Here is a 13,561-nt window from a genome sequence, read left to right as displayed (position 1 = left end):
ACTAACGATCCTGATATAATCGCAACAATTAACCATTATCACATTACATTTCAATAAAATAAATAAGACGCGTAAATAAATCAGACATCGAGTCCACGCGATTCAATCGATGCGACTATTCCACACATGGAACGGTATGAGATTCCACTCAAAACACTTTTGACGTTTGCCGCTCCCAATTTCATTCAATAACTCTGAGTGTTTAGGCTTTATTATTGTTTCGCGAAATGATTTCTCAATCTCGTGAAGAATGTTAAGTTGGACAAGATGGATAAAGCAAATTACAATCTTAAGGAATTCTGGTTTTCTAGTTAGGACACGACATAGATTTCGCAATATATTAATTTTAGTTGACTTTATTCGATAGATCGAGTTTAGAAATCACTCAACGGATATTTATTAGGTCCATTGCGGGTGTAAGAAATAATTTAGACGTTCATCGTGTGGTTGTTGACATGAGAAGAATTCAATTACAAAACTAACTTCAAACAAGCATGTGATTTTTACGGTAAATCTGTGAAATTTTTTTTTTTACCTCCGTTAAAAAGAACTACAGAGGGAGTTTTCTATCAATTAAATGAATATGTTGGCACCGTCGACAGTGACAATTGATTAATCTATTTTTGGCCTTTTAGGTCATTTTTAGTTTTTGGAAATTTGAGACTCATTTATAACTTAAAATCTTATGTTTTAAAAATTTTGACCGGAAAACAAAAAATTGCTTAAAAAAGCGTAGGAAAATGAGTTTAACATTCGGCTTAAAGAAAAAAGAGCACGGAAAACTTTAATTTTACGAGTTGTATAGTAACCAAAAACCATTTAAAATTCATCAAATGGCATGGCAAATAGGGACTCGACATGACCACACGAGCTTCTAAAAGCTAAAATAAATACATTGTTGTTTAAGGGAATGAGTATACCAAGTTAAGCTGACATAAAAGTAAGTATACCAAATAAAGACTTAAAGTGAATCTTATTTCAAAGAATAGCCTGAAGTGTATTCATTATTTCAAAGAATGATCTTCTCACCAGGAATATTTTCGTCATTTTAATTTTTTTGGATTTTTTGCTTTTCATTTTTGCTATTTCTTTTTTTTCCTCTGTTGGGGCCGGCAAGGGCCTCGGCGACCCTCACCTAGATCCGGAGAGGGTGGCCTCACCTGCACCCGGTGAGGACTCGTCTAGCCCAAATGTGGCTGGCCCACTAGAGGCTAGGCCGACCCTTGATGGCTAGGGATTTCACTAGGTGTCTCCATCTCCAAATTTTTCTTTGGGGTCTCACACAAGGAGCACAATGATGGCGAGTTTCGAGCATCGCGTGAAGGAGAGAGCGAAGGAGCTCGAGGACCCACCCTCATGATTCGTGCATCATCTTCAAGGATCGACTTTGCCTCTAGCGATTGAGGCCATCGCAAGCCTCTCCCGCGGCCCAGCTACCGGCAAGTCGTCGGGCCCAACGGAGAAAAAAGAATAGCAAGAAAAAATGGAAAGAATAAAATAAAAAACACGAAAAGCGTAAAATGACTAAAATATCATCGGTGAGACCCTTATTTGAAAGAATGAGGGCACTTTCAATCTTTAATTGAGAAAATGAGATCATTTTAAATTTTTATTTGAAATTTTCCAAAAAAAAAAAAAAATAGCAACAGATATTCTGACCCCAAAAAAAAAAGCAGCAACAAATATCTTGCGACTTTGAGTTGACGAGGAGATTGCACCACTGCCGGTCAAAAATCATCCACGCAGCACATTATTTGTTTTTCTCTCTAAAATTAGGCCAATCAAACATGGCTCCCCCGCTTTTCTCCACGCTCATCTGCCTCGTCACCGTCGTCGTCGCCGCCCAACCCAAAGACGACGACGCGTCGTACTACGACCGATGCCGGCCCTTCGCCTGCGGAGGCATCAACTTCTCGTTCCCCTTCTCGGACGCCGAAACCTTCGGCACCGGCCGCCTCGACTGCGGCCTCCCCCACTTCCAAGTCTCCTGCGACTCCTCCGGCCACCCCGTCCTCGACCTCCCCGGCACTCGCTACCAGGTACGAACTCTCTACCCGGGCCACGATGAGCGCGCCCTCACCGTCGTCAACACCCAGCTCATCAAGGACCTGAACGCCAGCTCCTGCGATTCGCTCCAGAACCTGACCGTCCCGAGCTCCGGAGTCAAGATCGCCAACCTCAGCCTCCCCCCTCAGTGGCGCTTCTACCTCACCTTCTTCGTGTGCGCCTCGGGCATCGCGCTCTCCCGCGAGCTCGCCGACTGGACGGTGGTGAAGTCGAGCTGCGAAGCCTCGGAGCTTTATCTGTGGATGAACCGATCGAGCGATCCGTCGATCGATTCCGATTACTCGTACGCTGGAAAGACGCCCCTTGGGTGTAGGCTCGTGGAGGTGCCTGTGTCCGATGTCCTCGGTTTACGGAGCAGTGGATTTATGAACAAAAGCAATGACGCTAGGTGGAGCGACGTTCTGGATCTGATGAGGGAAGGATTTCCTCTGGTGTGGTCCGCGATCCCGGATTGCGACGGCTGCGAACTGAGAGGCGGTCGGTGCGGATTCGACGCCGCCGGTTCGGGAAAAGTCGTCTGCTTTTGCGGCGGCGGCTGTAAGTAAGTTCATCACTTGATTAACGTAGTTGGAACAAATACAAGTTTCCCAAATTTTGACAGTGAAAACTTTCCCAGAAATTAAAAAATGAAAATAAGAATTCAAGATCCGGAAAATTATCATAATCACACATTAACATTTTGAATAAGGTGGTCTGACGTGTTTTTAATGATCCAATAGCAGCGGTTGTCCGTTTATCTCGCAGTAAATAAATGACGTGAATTTTTTTTTTCTAAAATAGCTGCTTTTATCTCCTACAGAAAATGAATGAATAAAAAATATTTTTATCTTCTACAAAAACATATTTAAATATAAATTATTATTGAAGATAAAAATATTTTTCATTGGTTAATTATTTGGAACGGTACAAGCTATTATTTGTATATTGCGGCTGACATTTAAATTCCCTTTCACCTTTTACTAGAGTCACTTAAGCTTAGATCTATTGTCACTAAGTCTTGGTCTTTTCTTGGGTTTCTTGTGTTGACTTTTGCTATGATACAATAGAGAGAAAGGAGATCCCTATGTATAAGCCCCTTCGAATACTATCAAAGAGCTTCTCTGGATCTAACTATGAAAATTCAATTTTCTATCTACCAATTACCTTATTAGTTACATGAATCCTCTACAATACAAGCATTTCCAAAATTCTCATAGGTATTCTAGAGTATCCATGAAAACCCTGCACTCGCTTCAAGGCTTGTTGGGTCATCTTGGCCACCTTTTCAACTCATTGAAAACCTTCGACTCATGACACAGGATATTGGGGTGAGCATGGTTCTAGGTAAAATCAGGAACTGGAGGATCGAGCCAGTGGAAACAGGGTAGGCTCCATGTCTAGAGTATGCAGGTACGGTTTCAGGTGTCAAAAATTGAGAAACCGGTTTCGATAGGTAGATTTCAAATTCCACCAACCTGGAAACAGCCTTCGTGTATTTCTTGTTTTATGTCTTTGCGTGATTTTGCGATATTCCATGGTGTCCGATGATGAATGTGTAATCGGGAACCGTTAGTCCGAGTTTCCATTTCCGGTGGTATTTATGACTAAAACTTTTAGTTTGTTAATGTTTTATATTCTTGGGGTGTTTAAATATGAGTTATGGTTAGAAGATTGTAATAGCAAATGGTGGTCATTTGACTTGATAATTTACTGCAATAGCTCAATTAAGAATACAGGTGGAACCTGGATAAATCCTGGAATTGACCATGAAACCTGTGACGGGGTGGATTTTAGGGTATGTATGGTAGATTTCAGATTCCAAAAACTGAGAAACCGATTCCGACAGACGAAGGAATCTTGAACCGCTCACCCACGACATGATAGCCATTGCTACCGCTTCTTAATATGCTAGTGGGAGTTGAATTTTATCACTTCTCTCCTAATGAAATCTTCTGTGGTGCTCATTTTCTTTACCTAACCTTTGCAGGAAGCCAGACAAGACCAACCTCATTATCGGTATGCATCGCTCCTGAAGTATACACTCTAGAGTCAAGTCGGACATGGAAGGAGCATTAACTTAATAATCGATATGATCTCTAATAACCATGTTGTTGCTTGAGGTATTTCGTATTAGAATGCATGATTTTTCTTTGTTCTTTTCAGTTTTCACTGGCAGACTATACAAAGTCGATGATAAAAGGAGATTTTGGAAGCTGGACTTGTATATCAGCAATTGCATTGAATTCTGATGTTTTACTATTTATGTTGGGTGGTTTGGTTTCGGCTGTGCCTGTTGAAAAGGTAGAGACCATGCTTGTTCATAGGGGTTCTCAAAGAGCACTGGCACTGAATTCTGTCTTAATTGTCCGCTTGTAAGAACCCGAAATTGCTGAATTTCTTCTGTAAATTAATCGTCTTTATTACTTTGCAAAAAGATTACTGGTTGTCCAGTAAGCTAACCTGTTCAGTGCATGATTTGCAGGTTGTGCATTGGGAAGCGCTTCTCTTGTCCTCCTTATGACCTTACTATACGTTTTTAAGAAAAGAATTCCGTCAGTCCAGGAGACATCCTGTTTTGGCAAAGATGAAACTGCAGAAGAGAGGGCAAATGCAGATCAATTCATAAGAAATTATCAGTCAACCTTATTGACCAAGTACTCATACAAGGACATAAAGAAGATGACTAACGCCTTGAAGGAGCGATTGGGTGAAGGTGGATATGGTACTGTCTACAAAGGGAGGCTGCCGGACGGGCGACCCATCGCCGTCAAAATGCTCGACAAGTCCAGCAACAACAGCCAGGAGTTCATCAACGAAGTTGCAACCATAGGCACGATTCACCATGTTAATATCATCCGTTTGCTCGGTTTCTGTTTAGAAGGTTCAAAACGAGGTCTAATCTATGAGTACATGCCCAACGGGTCTCTAGGAGATTTGCTGCATAAAGAAGGGCCGAACCTCTCTTTGGCGACAGAAAAGCTGCTCGAAATTGCTATAGGCGTTGCCCTTGGAATTGAGTACTTGCACAAGGGTTGTAGCTCGCGGATATTGCATCTCGACATAAAGCCCCATAATGTTTTGCTCGACCAGAACCTCAACCCGAAAATCTCTGATTTTGGGTTGGCGAAAATGTACTCCAGGAATAAAAGTTTCATAACCATGACAGGTGCTAGGGGGACGATTGGATTCATTGCTCCTGAAATATTCATGAGAAATCTGGGAAATCCTTCTCATAAGTCCGATGTCTACAGCTTTGGAATGCTGTTGCTCGAGATGGTTGGCGGGAGGAAACATGAAGACATGAAGGGAACCGCATCGAGTGAATCGTATTTTCCGGGCCGGATTTACGACGAAATTAGTGAAGAAAGAGCACAGGAATTCGGCGATCTCGTGGAAGAAGAAGAAGTTGCCGTGTCAAGAAAGATGGTTATGGTAGGTTTGTGGTGTATTCAGATAAATCCGAAGGATCGACCCTCGATGACGCAAGTGCTGGAAATGTTGATGGGTAGCTCGACAAGCATTCCAATGCCTCCGAAGCCGCAGTTCTTTTCTCCTCCTCGCGCACAGGTCGAGCCTGGAAGTTCCTCCACAGATGCAGACGCTAGCATTGTACCCCTCACACTGGATAGTCAAGAAATGTAGCTGATCAACAGAGTGATTTATCTCTCTGCCAAAGCACATTTGAAAATGGCATATGATAGCATCAACCTTAATACTCAAATGCGAATATAGGCGTCAACATAGGATAGAAAAGGAAGGATTGAAGGAAGTTGCAGAGAAGAAAGTGAGGTTTGTATGAGCCACACCAGAAACCTCAAGAAAAGGACATTCTCTGTGTTTGGTTCTGAGAAATATTGAGGGACCCTGCCGCGGCCCTCGCCTTAAGAAGATGGAACTACTCGGTGATTCGCTCTTACTGCGTAAGATTCGGAGACATTAGACGATTGATTACTCTCCTTAATAAAGTATGAGTTCATCTAGGATATGAATTCATCTCCGGATCTACTACTTGAGGCATGATCGAATAAGAATAGGAGAGAGTTAGGCTACTCCGAGCCACTTGAGGCATTTTAACTCTTGCTTAGACTGAGAAACTTACCGTAAAAAATGAAGTGCATCGATTTGAGTCGAGTCAAGCTTTGGCTTATTTGAAACATTGTTCGAGCCTATATTCTTCGCTGGATCACGGCCCCAGATCAGAATTTCTACTTGACTTCTAGTCAATCCAAGCAGATGAAGTGTTTGTCAAGGAAGCTTCTCCAGGATGGTTATGAAGGATCTCATCCATCAACTAGGGTTAGCCATCCGAAAGTCAAGAAACTGTATACAAGAAAATAATTTCGCAAGCTTCTCTCCCGTCTCATCCATGGCAACATTTCTACTCTAAAAGTTAACTTCTAGCAAGAAGCTGATTTTTTACTTATGTTTCTAAGTAGAAATTGATTTTTCTACTCCTAAAGAGAAGTAAATATTTTTTACTTTTTCAAGTGGTTCCAAAACTACTTTGCTCTAGAAGTAGAAAAATGAAGTTGCGTTACCAAACAAATTTGTGCTCCACAAATTGTCATGCTCCATTGCACTTTTCGAATCTTTAAGAGGTCTCCGAAAATGAAAATTCACTAATGAGAATCTTGAATATTAATGGATCAAATTACACCTAAGCAACTCCATTATGAAGAAAAAAAGCAGGGAAAATCACACCTGTGGCTACTCAACCTTTAATTTCCTTTCATATTGGCCCTTCCACTTTTAATATTAACGTATAGATCAACCAACTGTGATTTTACTTTCAATCAAGTCATTATCTATGGTGTAACCAAAATCTCCTTAGGAATCTGAAGACTTAACTTGTGTCATACCACTTATTTTCCTCTTATATTGGCGTACAAAATGTCATAATGGAAATATCCGACCCTAACAAACTCTCTTCGTTTATAGCTCTCATTAGACTTGGACAATTAATTTCGGAAAGGCCCTGCAATTATGGGGTGGTTAGTATCATTGACAATATAAAAATAATAGAAAAAAAATATAAATCATATTGACCATAATTTTCCAATAGAAAAAGGCAGAATGAAAATGCTTGTAAAGGACTATCCTTGGCCCAAAGAAAAAGAAAGGCTTCAATATCCTTGGCCGAAAGAAGGAAAGACTTCAATCTCGTACCAAAGTGATTGTCGCATTTCTCATCCGCACGGTAAGAAAGCCAAAACCGAAATAAACACTCTTTTATCTTTTTTTTCTTTTCCACTTGCAATCCTCAACTGACAAAACTATTGATTTCCACCCCGCACGAGAAAAGTCTTCATCCGTTTTCGCTGATTTGGCGCATTTCGCCGTCAATTTCATGCCTTTCATTAGAAAAGAACGGTTCTTGTTTTCTCGGCCTTTGTCATACTTCGTTCCGGGAAGGCACTAATTTCTCATTTTATTTTGTGGTGGGGAGTTTGTTGACCCTGAATAGCTCGACTTGAAGATTAGGGATCGTTGAATTATCCCAAGAAACTGCAGATTCATATAGGCGTTGTGGACATCGTCCTTCTAGACAGACACAGACACAGACACAGAGATGGGGTCGAAGGTCGAAGGTGCATCTGCACCCGCAATCAGGCGAGACCCATACGAGGTCTTGTGCGTATCGAGAGATTCCACTGACCAAGAGATCAAATCTGCTTATAGAAAGCTTGCCCTCAAGTATGTCGCTTCCTTGCTTTTCCTTCTTCTCTTTTTTTTTCCCCTCTTAAATTTTCCTGCCAAATTTATAAGCTTTGTCGTTGAACGTTTGTGGGTGTCTGCAAGAACTTTAATTTCTGCTTGCAATCTGCTATGTTGCTCGGTTAATGTGCGTATCTGGTTCTTGAAATCTATCATGTCCATTTGAGTTCAGCAAGTATTTTAGGGCTTGTTGAGCAAGATTAGGCGTGTGAATGCTGAATGGGTATCGTGATTGCGTCGGGTATGGGATCTTTGAAAGTGGATGCTGCTCTTATTGTTTTTTGGAGTTTATGAGGAAGCTCTGTGCACTTGTGAGAGAAACTATCTTTCTAGTAAGGTCTGGCAACGAATGATTTTCTGTCGATCTTGCTTTGAAGTATTTGACCTGCCACAGATATTATTCCAGTGAATTAGTGGTGATGGAGTCGTCCTGGTTCACGGTTGTTTGAAGTAATTCCCTATGACGAGTAGGATTTCAACATATAAATGTGCACATTCTTGGTTGTCGTGTTGATTGTGTTATTATGGTAGCCGTGAGTGATCTCAATGCAGTGTTAGTGATTACAATTTCTTATGGGCAGGTATCATCCTGACAAGAACACCAATAATCCTGAAGCTGCGGAGCTTTTTAAGGAGGTTGCATATTCTTATAGTATCTTGTCTGATCCAGAGAAAAGAAGGCAATACGACAGTGCAGGATTTGAGGTGTGTTCTTCTAACTTACTATATGCCTTATCGTGAGATTTAGAACTCTGCCTGTGCATGTATAATATAATGCCAAAGTAATATCATGTGGATGAAATGTATGACTTTTGGGGAGTGAGATCTTTTACTTGTATGTTTGAGAGTGAAATGGAAATAAATTTGTTAATTTGTGTTGGTGTGGTCAAAGATTGATTCAAACATGTTAGTTACTGTTGGCTGATCCCTTCAATGCTGCAAATCTAGCTTTAGAGGCACTTTAGAAACTTCAGGTCTTATTTTCTTTATTATGTGGTGTACTGGATACAATCCAGCTCTGACAGGTGATCACCTGAATCTGATACTGGAACTGTCGAGGACAACTTTGCCCGTTCAATTGTTTGATGAAACCGCACTGCATCCTTATGGATGACCATCTGTCAGTTGGAATTTAAGAGTTTTTATCTTGCTGATGCATGTCAATGTTAAGATATCTAAAATATCTTCTCTCTAATTTTCACATTTTCATCTGATATCATTTTTATCAATGGACTTGCTTGTGTCAGGTCCTTCATCACTCTTGTTCTGATTTTGCTGTTTTAGTGCTACAATGCATCGGTATGACTTTGTTGCTTTTTCCAAATAATTGCATCAGGCACTTGATACGGATGCTTTGGATGTGGAAATCGACTTGTCTAACCTGGGAACTGTCAATACAGTGTTTGCAGCATTATTCAGGTAAAGTTTCACTTGAACGTTACTTCTTCAGTTAAGTAATATCTCCTGTCTCACTATTATTTTATAGCAAGCTTGGCGTGCCCATCAAAACATCGATCTCCGCCACTGTTCTTGAAGAAGCTATGAATGGTACAGTGACAGTTCGACCCCTTCCAATTGGGACATCAGTTAGTGGAAAGGTGCTTGTCCTGTCCCCATGGGAAAACTTTCTCATATGTCAATTGCATAGTCGTCGACTCAAAACACAAAAACAAATGTATTCTCTATTTTCAGGTTGAAAAGCAGTGTGCCCACTTTTTTGGTGTAACAATCAATGAGCAACAGGCTGAGGCAGGATTAGTGGTCAGAGTTACATCCACAGCTCAGAGCAAATTTAAGGTACTTAAAATGTCTCCAAGGATGTCCTAGATTTTCATTAACCATTGCAAACGTCTTCCTTTCCTGTATAGTTGGGGGAAAAATTAATGCCGCATTCTTCTGTATATATCCAGCTACTTTACTTTGAACAAGATGCCACTGGTGGTTATGGGTTGGCCTTACAGGTAACTTAATCCTTGATGTGCCTCTTGTCAAATCTGCTGCTGTCATTACATAGAGAACTGCCCCTAGCATTTTGGCACAATATTTGTTGCAGTCTTCAGCAATCTTAAAATGGAATTACGTCCTTGAAATTAGACTACATGAAAATCGTTAAAGAGAGATATAGATTACATCACCACGGGTCCGTGTAGAAAACTGTAGTAAGGATTATCACTCCTTTGTACCTTGTCAGCTCTACATGATTCATAAGGTTACTGATGGTTCTAGTAACACGCTTGTTTCTTCAAATATAGGAAGACTCTGAGAAAACGGGCAAGGTCACATCTGCAGGAATGTATTTCTTACATTTTCAAGTGTACCGAATGGATTCGACTGTGAATGCGGTATGTTAGCTTTGTTACCTTTACCTGTCCTCTTCTTTTTGTTTTGAACATACACTTGTCTTTCTGTCATCGCTGAATAAATCGTTATCAATATCATTGTGCAGTTGGCAATGGCAAAGGACCCTGAAGCTGCTTTCTTTAAAAGGTTGGAAGGACTTCAACCTTGTGAAATTTCACAACTCAAAGCTGGAACCCATATATTTGCTGTTTATGGTCAGATTAATTTTAGTTTTTCCTTTGTTTCAATGACTTCAGTAATTCACGGATTTATCCCATTATCTATCTCTCTCTCTAAGGGGAAAACATTATAAAGCAATTTTTTGTGGACCTATCTTACTGACCCACCCTGAATTTTCCAGGAGACAATTTCTTTAAGACAGCTGCCTATACAATTGAGGCTCTTTGTGCCAAGACATACGAGGATACCACGCAGAAGCTCAAGGAAGTTGAGTCTCAAATTTTGCGGAAAAGAAGTGAGTTACGACAATTTGAGACTGAATACAGAGCGGTATCACTTGTTGCCTTTATCTCCACTCTTGTCTTAGGAGCTTGGCTATAAAGATCTTGTCTTTTACTGAGACCATGCTTTTGTAGGCATTGGCACGCTACCAAGAAGTGACCAACAGATACAGTCAAGAGAAGCAGTCTGTAAGCTCCTTTAGCCCATTATACAGTCGTACTCCTTGATTCCCGTTTGGAGTCTTGAGACATCTTTGTCTCACCATGATCAAATTTTTTCATGTCTATGGTTGGCCGCATGGGGCTCAATTTGCATCATTGTGCAATTAAGCTCATGCAGCACTTTGAAACTGGTTTCTCGCATTCATTTATGCAATGTGGTCCTCCTTACATATAGTGTGAGAGGAGGATCATTCAGGTCATGGGCCTGGGCTTGTCTGCGCATACTGGTCCAACTCTCTAACTCAAGTTTTTGTTTATTCACTGGTCAAGAGATCTACCGTCAGTCACCGTGATTCATCTTTCCATTGTGTTAGTTTAAAAAACTAGTGAACTTCATGGTGGTATCGTTTTAAGAGCAACAGATCAACTTGCCTTATTCATTATTAATTTTCACTTGACTATTGATGTTAAGAAGACTTATTGTTTCGATACGAGCAAATTATATTAAACCAAGTATGAGAATTGCTTTTGAACTATATCAAGAAGATAAATCTTTTCCTTTATCCAATACTCTTAGGATGCTAAATTGATTTTTGAAGAAGGTAAATGACACGTACTAATGATTAAATTAAGACCAGTTACTTAACAAAACAATTTTGCTTCATGCCTTTTCATAGTAGATAGAATACCAAATTTTATGAAAACATAAATCATGAAATTTTCTCTAATTAGTGAGGTTTGTCAAGTGATTCAAGGCACAAAAGGGCATTATGCCGGGACGATTGTGCAGTATGTTTTTTAGAGAGAACAGAAATATTTTTATTAAATAAAGGGAGAGGAAAGGAAAAGAAGAGAAATAAATAAATCAACCTTTTACCCTACCAAACTTGATCGTATCAAGAAATCGGAACTTTAAAACCCTCCTTTATAGTAAGATCAGTGGGCTCGGTGCACCTGTGATGCTGCTTTTCTAATCCTTTCTTTTTCCTTCGAGTTTTGATAGTGAACATTAAAAGGATTTATGACTGGTGTCTCTGACCGGCCCGGTCAATTTGATTAATCATTGCAGGTAGATGAGCTGTTGAAGCAGCGAGATTGCGTCCATTCTTCTTTCACCATATTGAGGGGGTCAGCTAGTAGTAGCGGGAGTGCTGGTCACATGAATAACGGAAGCACCGCCGAGAAGGTTTCGAGCGAAGACTCGAAGGCTGGAAGTCCAGGGCAAGACGGAACCGCTGATGGGAAAGATAAACCCTCCAAAAAGAAATGGTTTAATCTCAACGCGAGAGGCTCCGACAAAAAACTTAGTGAAAAAGATACTTAGACAGCGTATTATCGTCCGAAAGGGTTCGGTATTCAGATTGCACCCTTTTGAGCCCTCACATTTGTAAGTCTCGCATTCTCGTGTGGGGCTTGTTATTTCTTGTTCAATTATATCTTGTATGCTGGCCTCGGAACATGTGTTGTATTAGTTGAGCCAAATTTTGGAAGGTGAAAAATAGGGAGTGATGAATTTTGCGTACTTGTATTGTACCAGATCTATTCATTGGACGAGCTACGTTTATTTGGCATTCATGCAGCGTATTAGAAGGTGACATGAGATGTTTTTGTCCTCTTTTCTCGGTTTTTTTCTGTTAATTTTAATCAACATGGCGTTGTTTCTTCTTATTTTTGTCAAATTAAGTGCGCAACTGATTAATCTCACATTTTGTTTTGGATGAGAGATTAATGATAGTTTTGCTTATCATAGCTATATTGACACCAGCTTTGTTTTTAATTTATATGGGAATCACTTCACGTGAATGTTGTTTAAGAGAAGTACTTTTTTTGTTTTTGGCCGAAGGATGACAAAAGTACTATTTTTTATCCGTTCTATTTCTAATTCTCTTCTCTCTGACTTTAGTTTTGCTTATGTCGAATCCCGCACCTATAATATTAGCGTCTCTATCCTCCAATCCTTTTACTATTAGGGCCACATGCCTAGTGACAATAGAAGTACAAAACATACAAATTTGATATAAGTATGAATGGAAGTACTCTTTCGATCGAAAGAAAAAATAGGCGGTTCAATCCTGGCTATAACATTATACATTGGAATTTTGAAATTAAAGCTATCCTATTGGTATTTTGTAGATCGTGTATAATTCTCACACGAGACTAAACTTTAGAGTATATATGCACGACTTATGTTTCAAGCAATAGTTTTAGGAAAATATGCTTCAAATCATTTATTTTCTCGAAGCAAATATAGCCTGAAGATTATAATTTATTAGTCGCATACATTTCATGCAGCGTGTCATTCTAACAAAATGATTGTTCCTGAGTGAACATAGTGCTTTACTCCAAATTGTGAGCAATCTAATATCGATGGACATGCCTATCTAAATCCTGCAAATGGTGTGCAAACTGCTCTAAATCGAAATCACTTAAATGGATCAAAGGCCTGGGGCATGCCGCATGTTTTATGGACCTTTAGGTGATTGGACCTCAGCTCCCATGGCCCTAGGCCATTACAAAAAAAAAAAAAATTATAACGACATAAATTGTCCCTTAACTTTGAATAATATATAATTTGATCTATAAAATTTTTAATTTTTTGAAAATTGCCTCTAAACTATTGAGAAACGTGACAAATCAGACATATTTGATAACGTAGATTATTACATGATAAGTTGGATTTTTTTAAAATGACGAGTCAATATGTCCATATTTTTATCCATCTGATTTTAAAAAGGAAAAGAAAAATTAGGGCATTCGCATGTCCATTGTCCATCGTTACTTAATGATATGGATTGTAATGTCGTAATTTGAGATGAATATTTTACTTGGATAAATCA

General features: G+C 39.8%; 2 protein-coding genes across 4 annotated transcripts; both read left to right on the top strand.

The window, feature by feature from the left end:
- Positions 1–1,747: 1,747 nt before the first annotated feature.
- Positions 1,748–6,023, top strand: LOC115728452 (rust resistance kinase Lr10-like). Of its 3 annotated transcripts, XR_004013844.2 has the most exons (5): positions 1,748–2,608; positions 4,034–4,062; positions 4,529–5,735; positions 5,770–5,790; positions 5,847–6,023. XR_004013844.2 is itself a non-coding variant. In XM_030658792.2 (4 exons), exons 1-3 carry the CDS (start codon positions 1,788–1,790, stop codon positions 5,686–5,688), a joined length of 2,010 nt encoding a protein of 669 aa, XP_030514652.1. In that variant the 5' UTR covers positions 1,748–1,787; the 3' UTR covers positions 5,689–5,737; positions 5,772–6,023. The 3 variants fall into 3 exon arrangements, 2 of the variants coding, with proteins under 2 accessions (XP_030514652.1, XP_030514645.1); XM_030658792.2 differs by having other exon boundaries at positions 4,529–5,737; positions 5,772–6,023; XM_030658785.2 differs by having other exon boundaries at positions 1,749–2,608; positions 4,529–6,023.
- Positions 6,024–7,302: 1,279 nt separating this feature from the next.
- Positions 7,303–12,337, top strand: LOC115728500 (chaperone protein dnaJ 15). The gene is made up of 11 exons (XM_030658826.2): positions 7,303–7,740; positions 8,343–8,466; positions 9,098–9,180; positions 9,248–9,359; positions 9,454–9,558; positions 9,672–9,722; positions 10,014–10,103; positions 10,208–10,316; positions 10,463–10,611; positions 10,698–10,751; positions 11,794–12,337. Exons 1-11 carry the CDS (start codon positions 7,616–7,618, stop codon positions 12,046–12,048), a joined length of 1,257 nt encoding a protein of 418 aa, XP_030514686.1. The 5' UTR covers positions 7,303–7,615; the 3' UTR covers positions 12,049–12,337.
- The last annotated feature ends 1,224 nt before the right edge of the window (positions 12,338–13,561 follow it).

The sequence above is a fragment of the Rhodamnia argentea genome, chromosome 6 (assembly GCF_020921035.1).
Source record: "Rhodamnia argentea isolate NSW1041297 chromosome 6, ASM2092103v1, whole genome shotgun sequence".
Lineage (NCBI taxonomy): Eukaryota > Viridiplantae > Streptophyta > Magnoliopsida > Myrtales > Myrtaceae > Rhodamnia > Rhodamnia argentea.
The sequence above is the reverse complement of the archived record's forward strand: the minus strand, read 5'-3'. Positions and strand labels throughout refer to the sequence as shown.

Excerpts from the sequence above, each read along its gene's own strand:
- LOC115728452 (XM_030658792.2), top strand. The coding sequence starts at position 1,788 with ATGGCTCCCCCGCTTTTCTCCACGCTCATCTGCCTCGTCACCGTCGTC. Across the intron at positions 2,609-4,033 it reads TTTTGCGGCGGCGGCTGTAA|GAAGCCAGACAAGACCAACC; the intron begins GTAAGTTCATCA and ends TAACCTTTGCAG. Across the intron at positions 4,063-4,528 it reads CAAGACCAACCTCATTATCG|GTTGTGCATTGGGAAGCGCT; the intron begins GTATGCATCGCT and ends CATGATTTGCAG.
- LOC115728500 (XM_030658826.2), top strand. The coding sequence starts at position 7,616 with ATGGGGTCGAAGGTCGAAGGTGCATCTGCACCCGCAATCAGGCGAGAC. Across the intron at positions 10,104-10,207 it reads TGGATTCGACTGTGAATGCG|TTGGCAATGGCAAAGGACCC; the intron begins GTATGTTAGCTT and ends ATCATTGTGCAG. Across the intron at positions 10,612-10,697 it reads TTGAGACTGAATACAGAGCG|GCATTGGCACGCTACCAAGA; the intron begins GTATCACTTGTT and ends ATGCTTTTGTAG.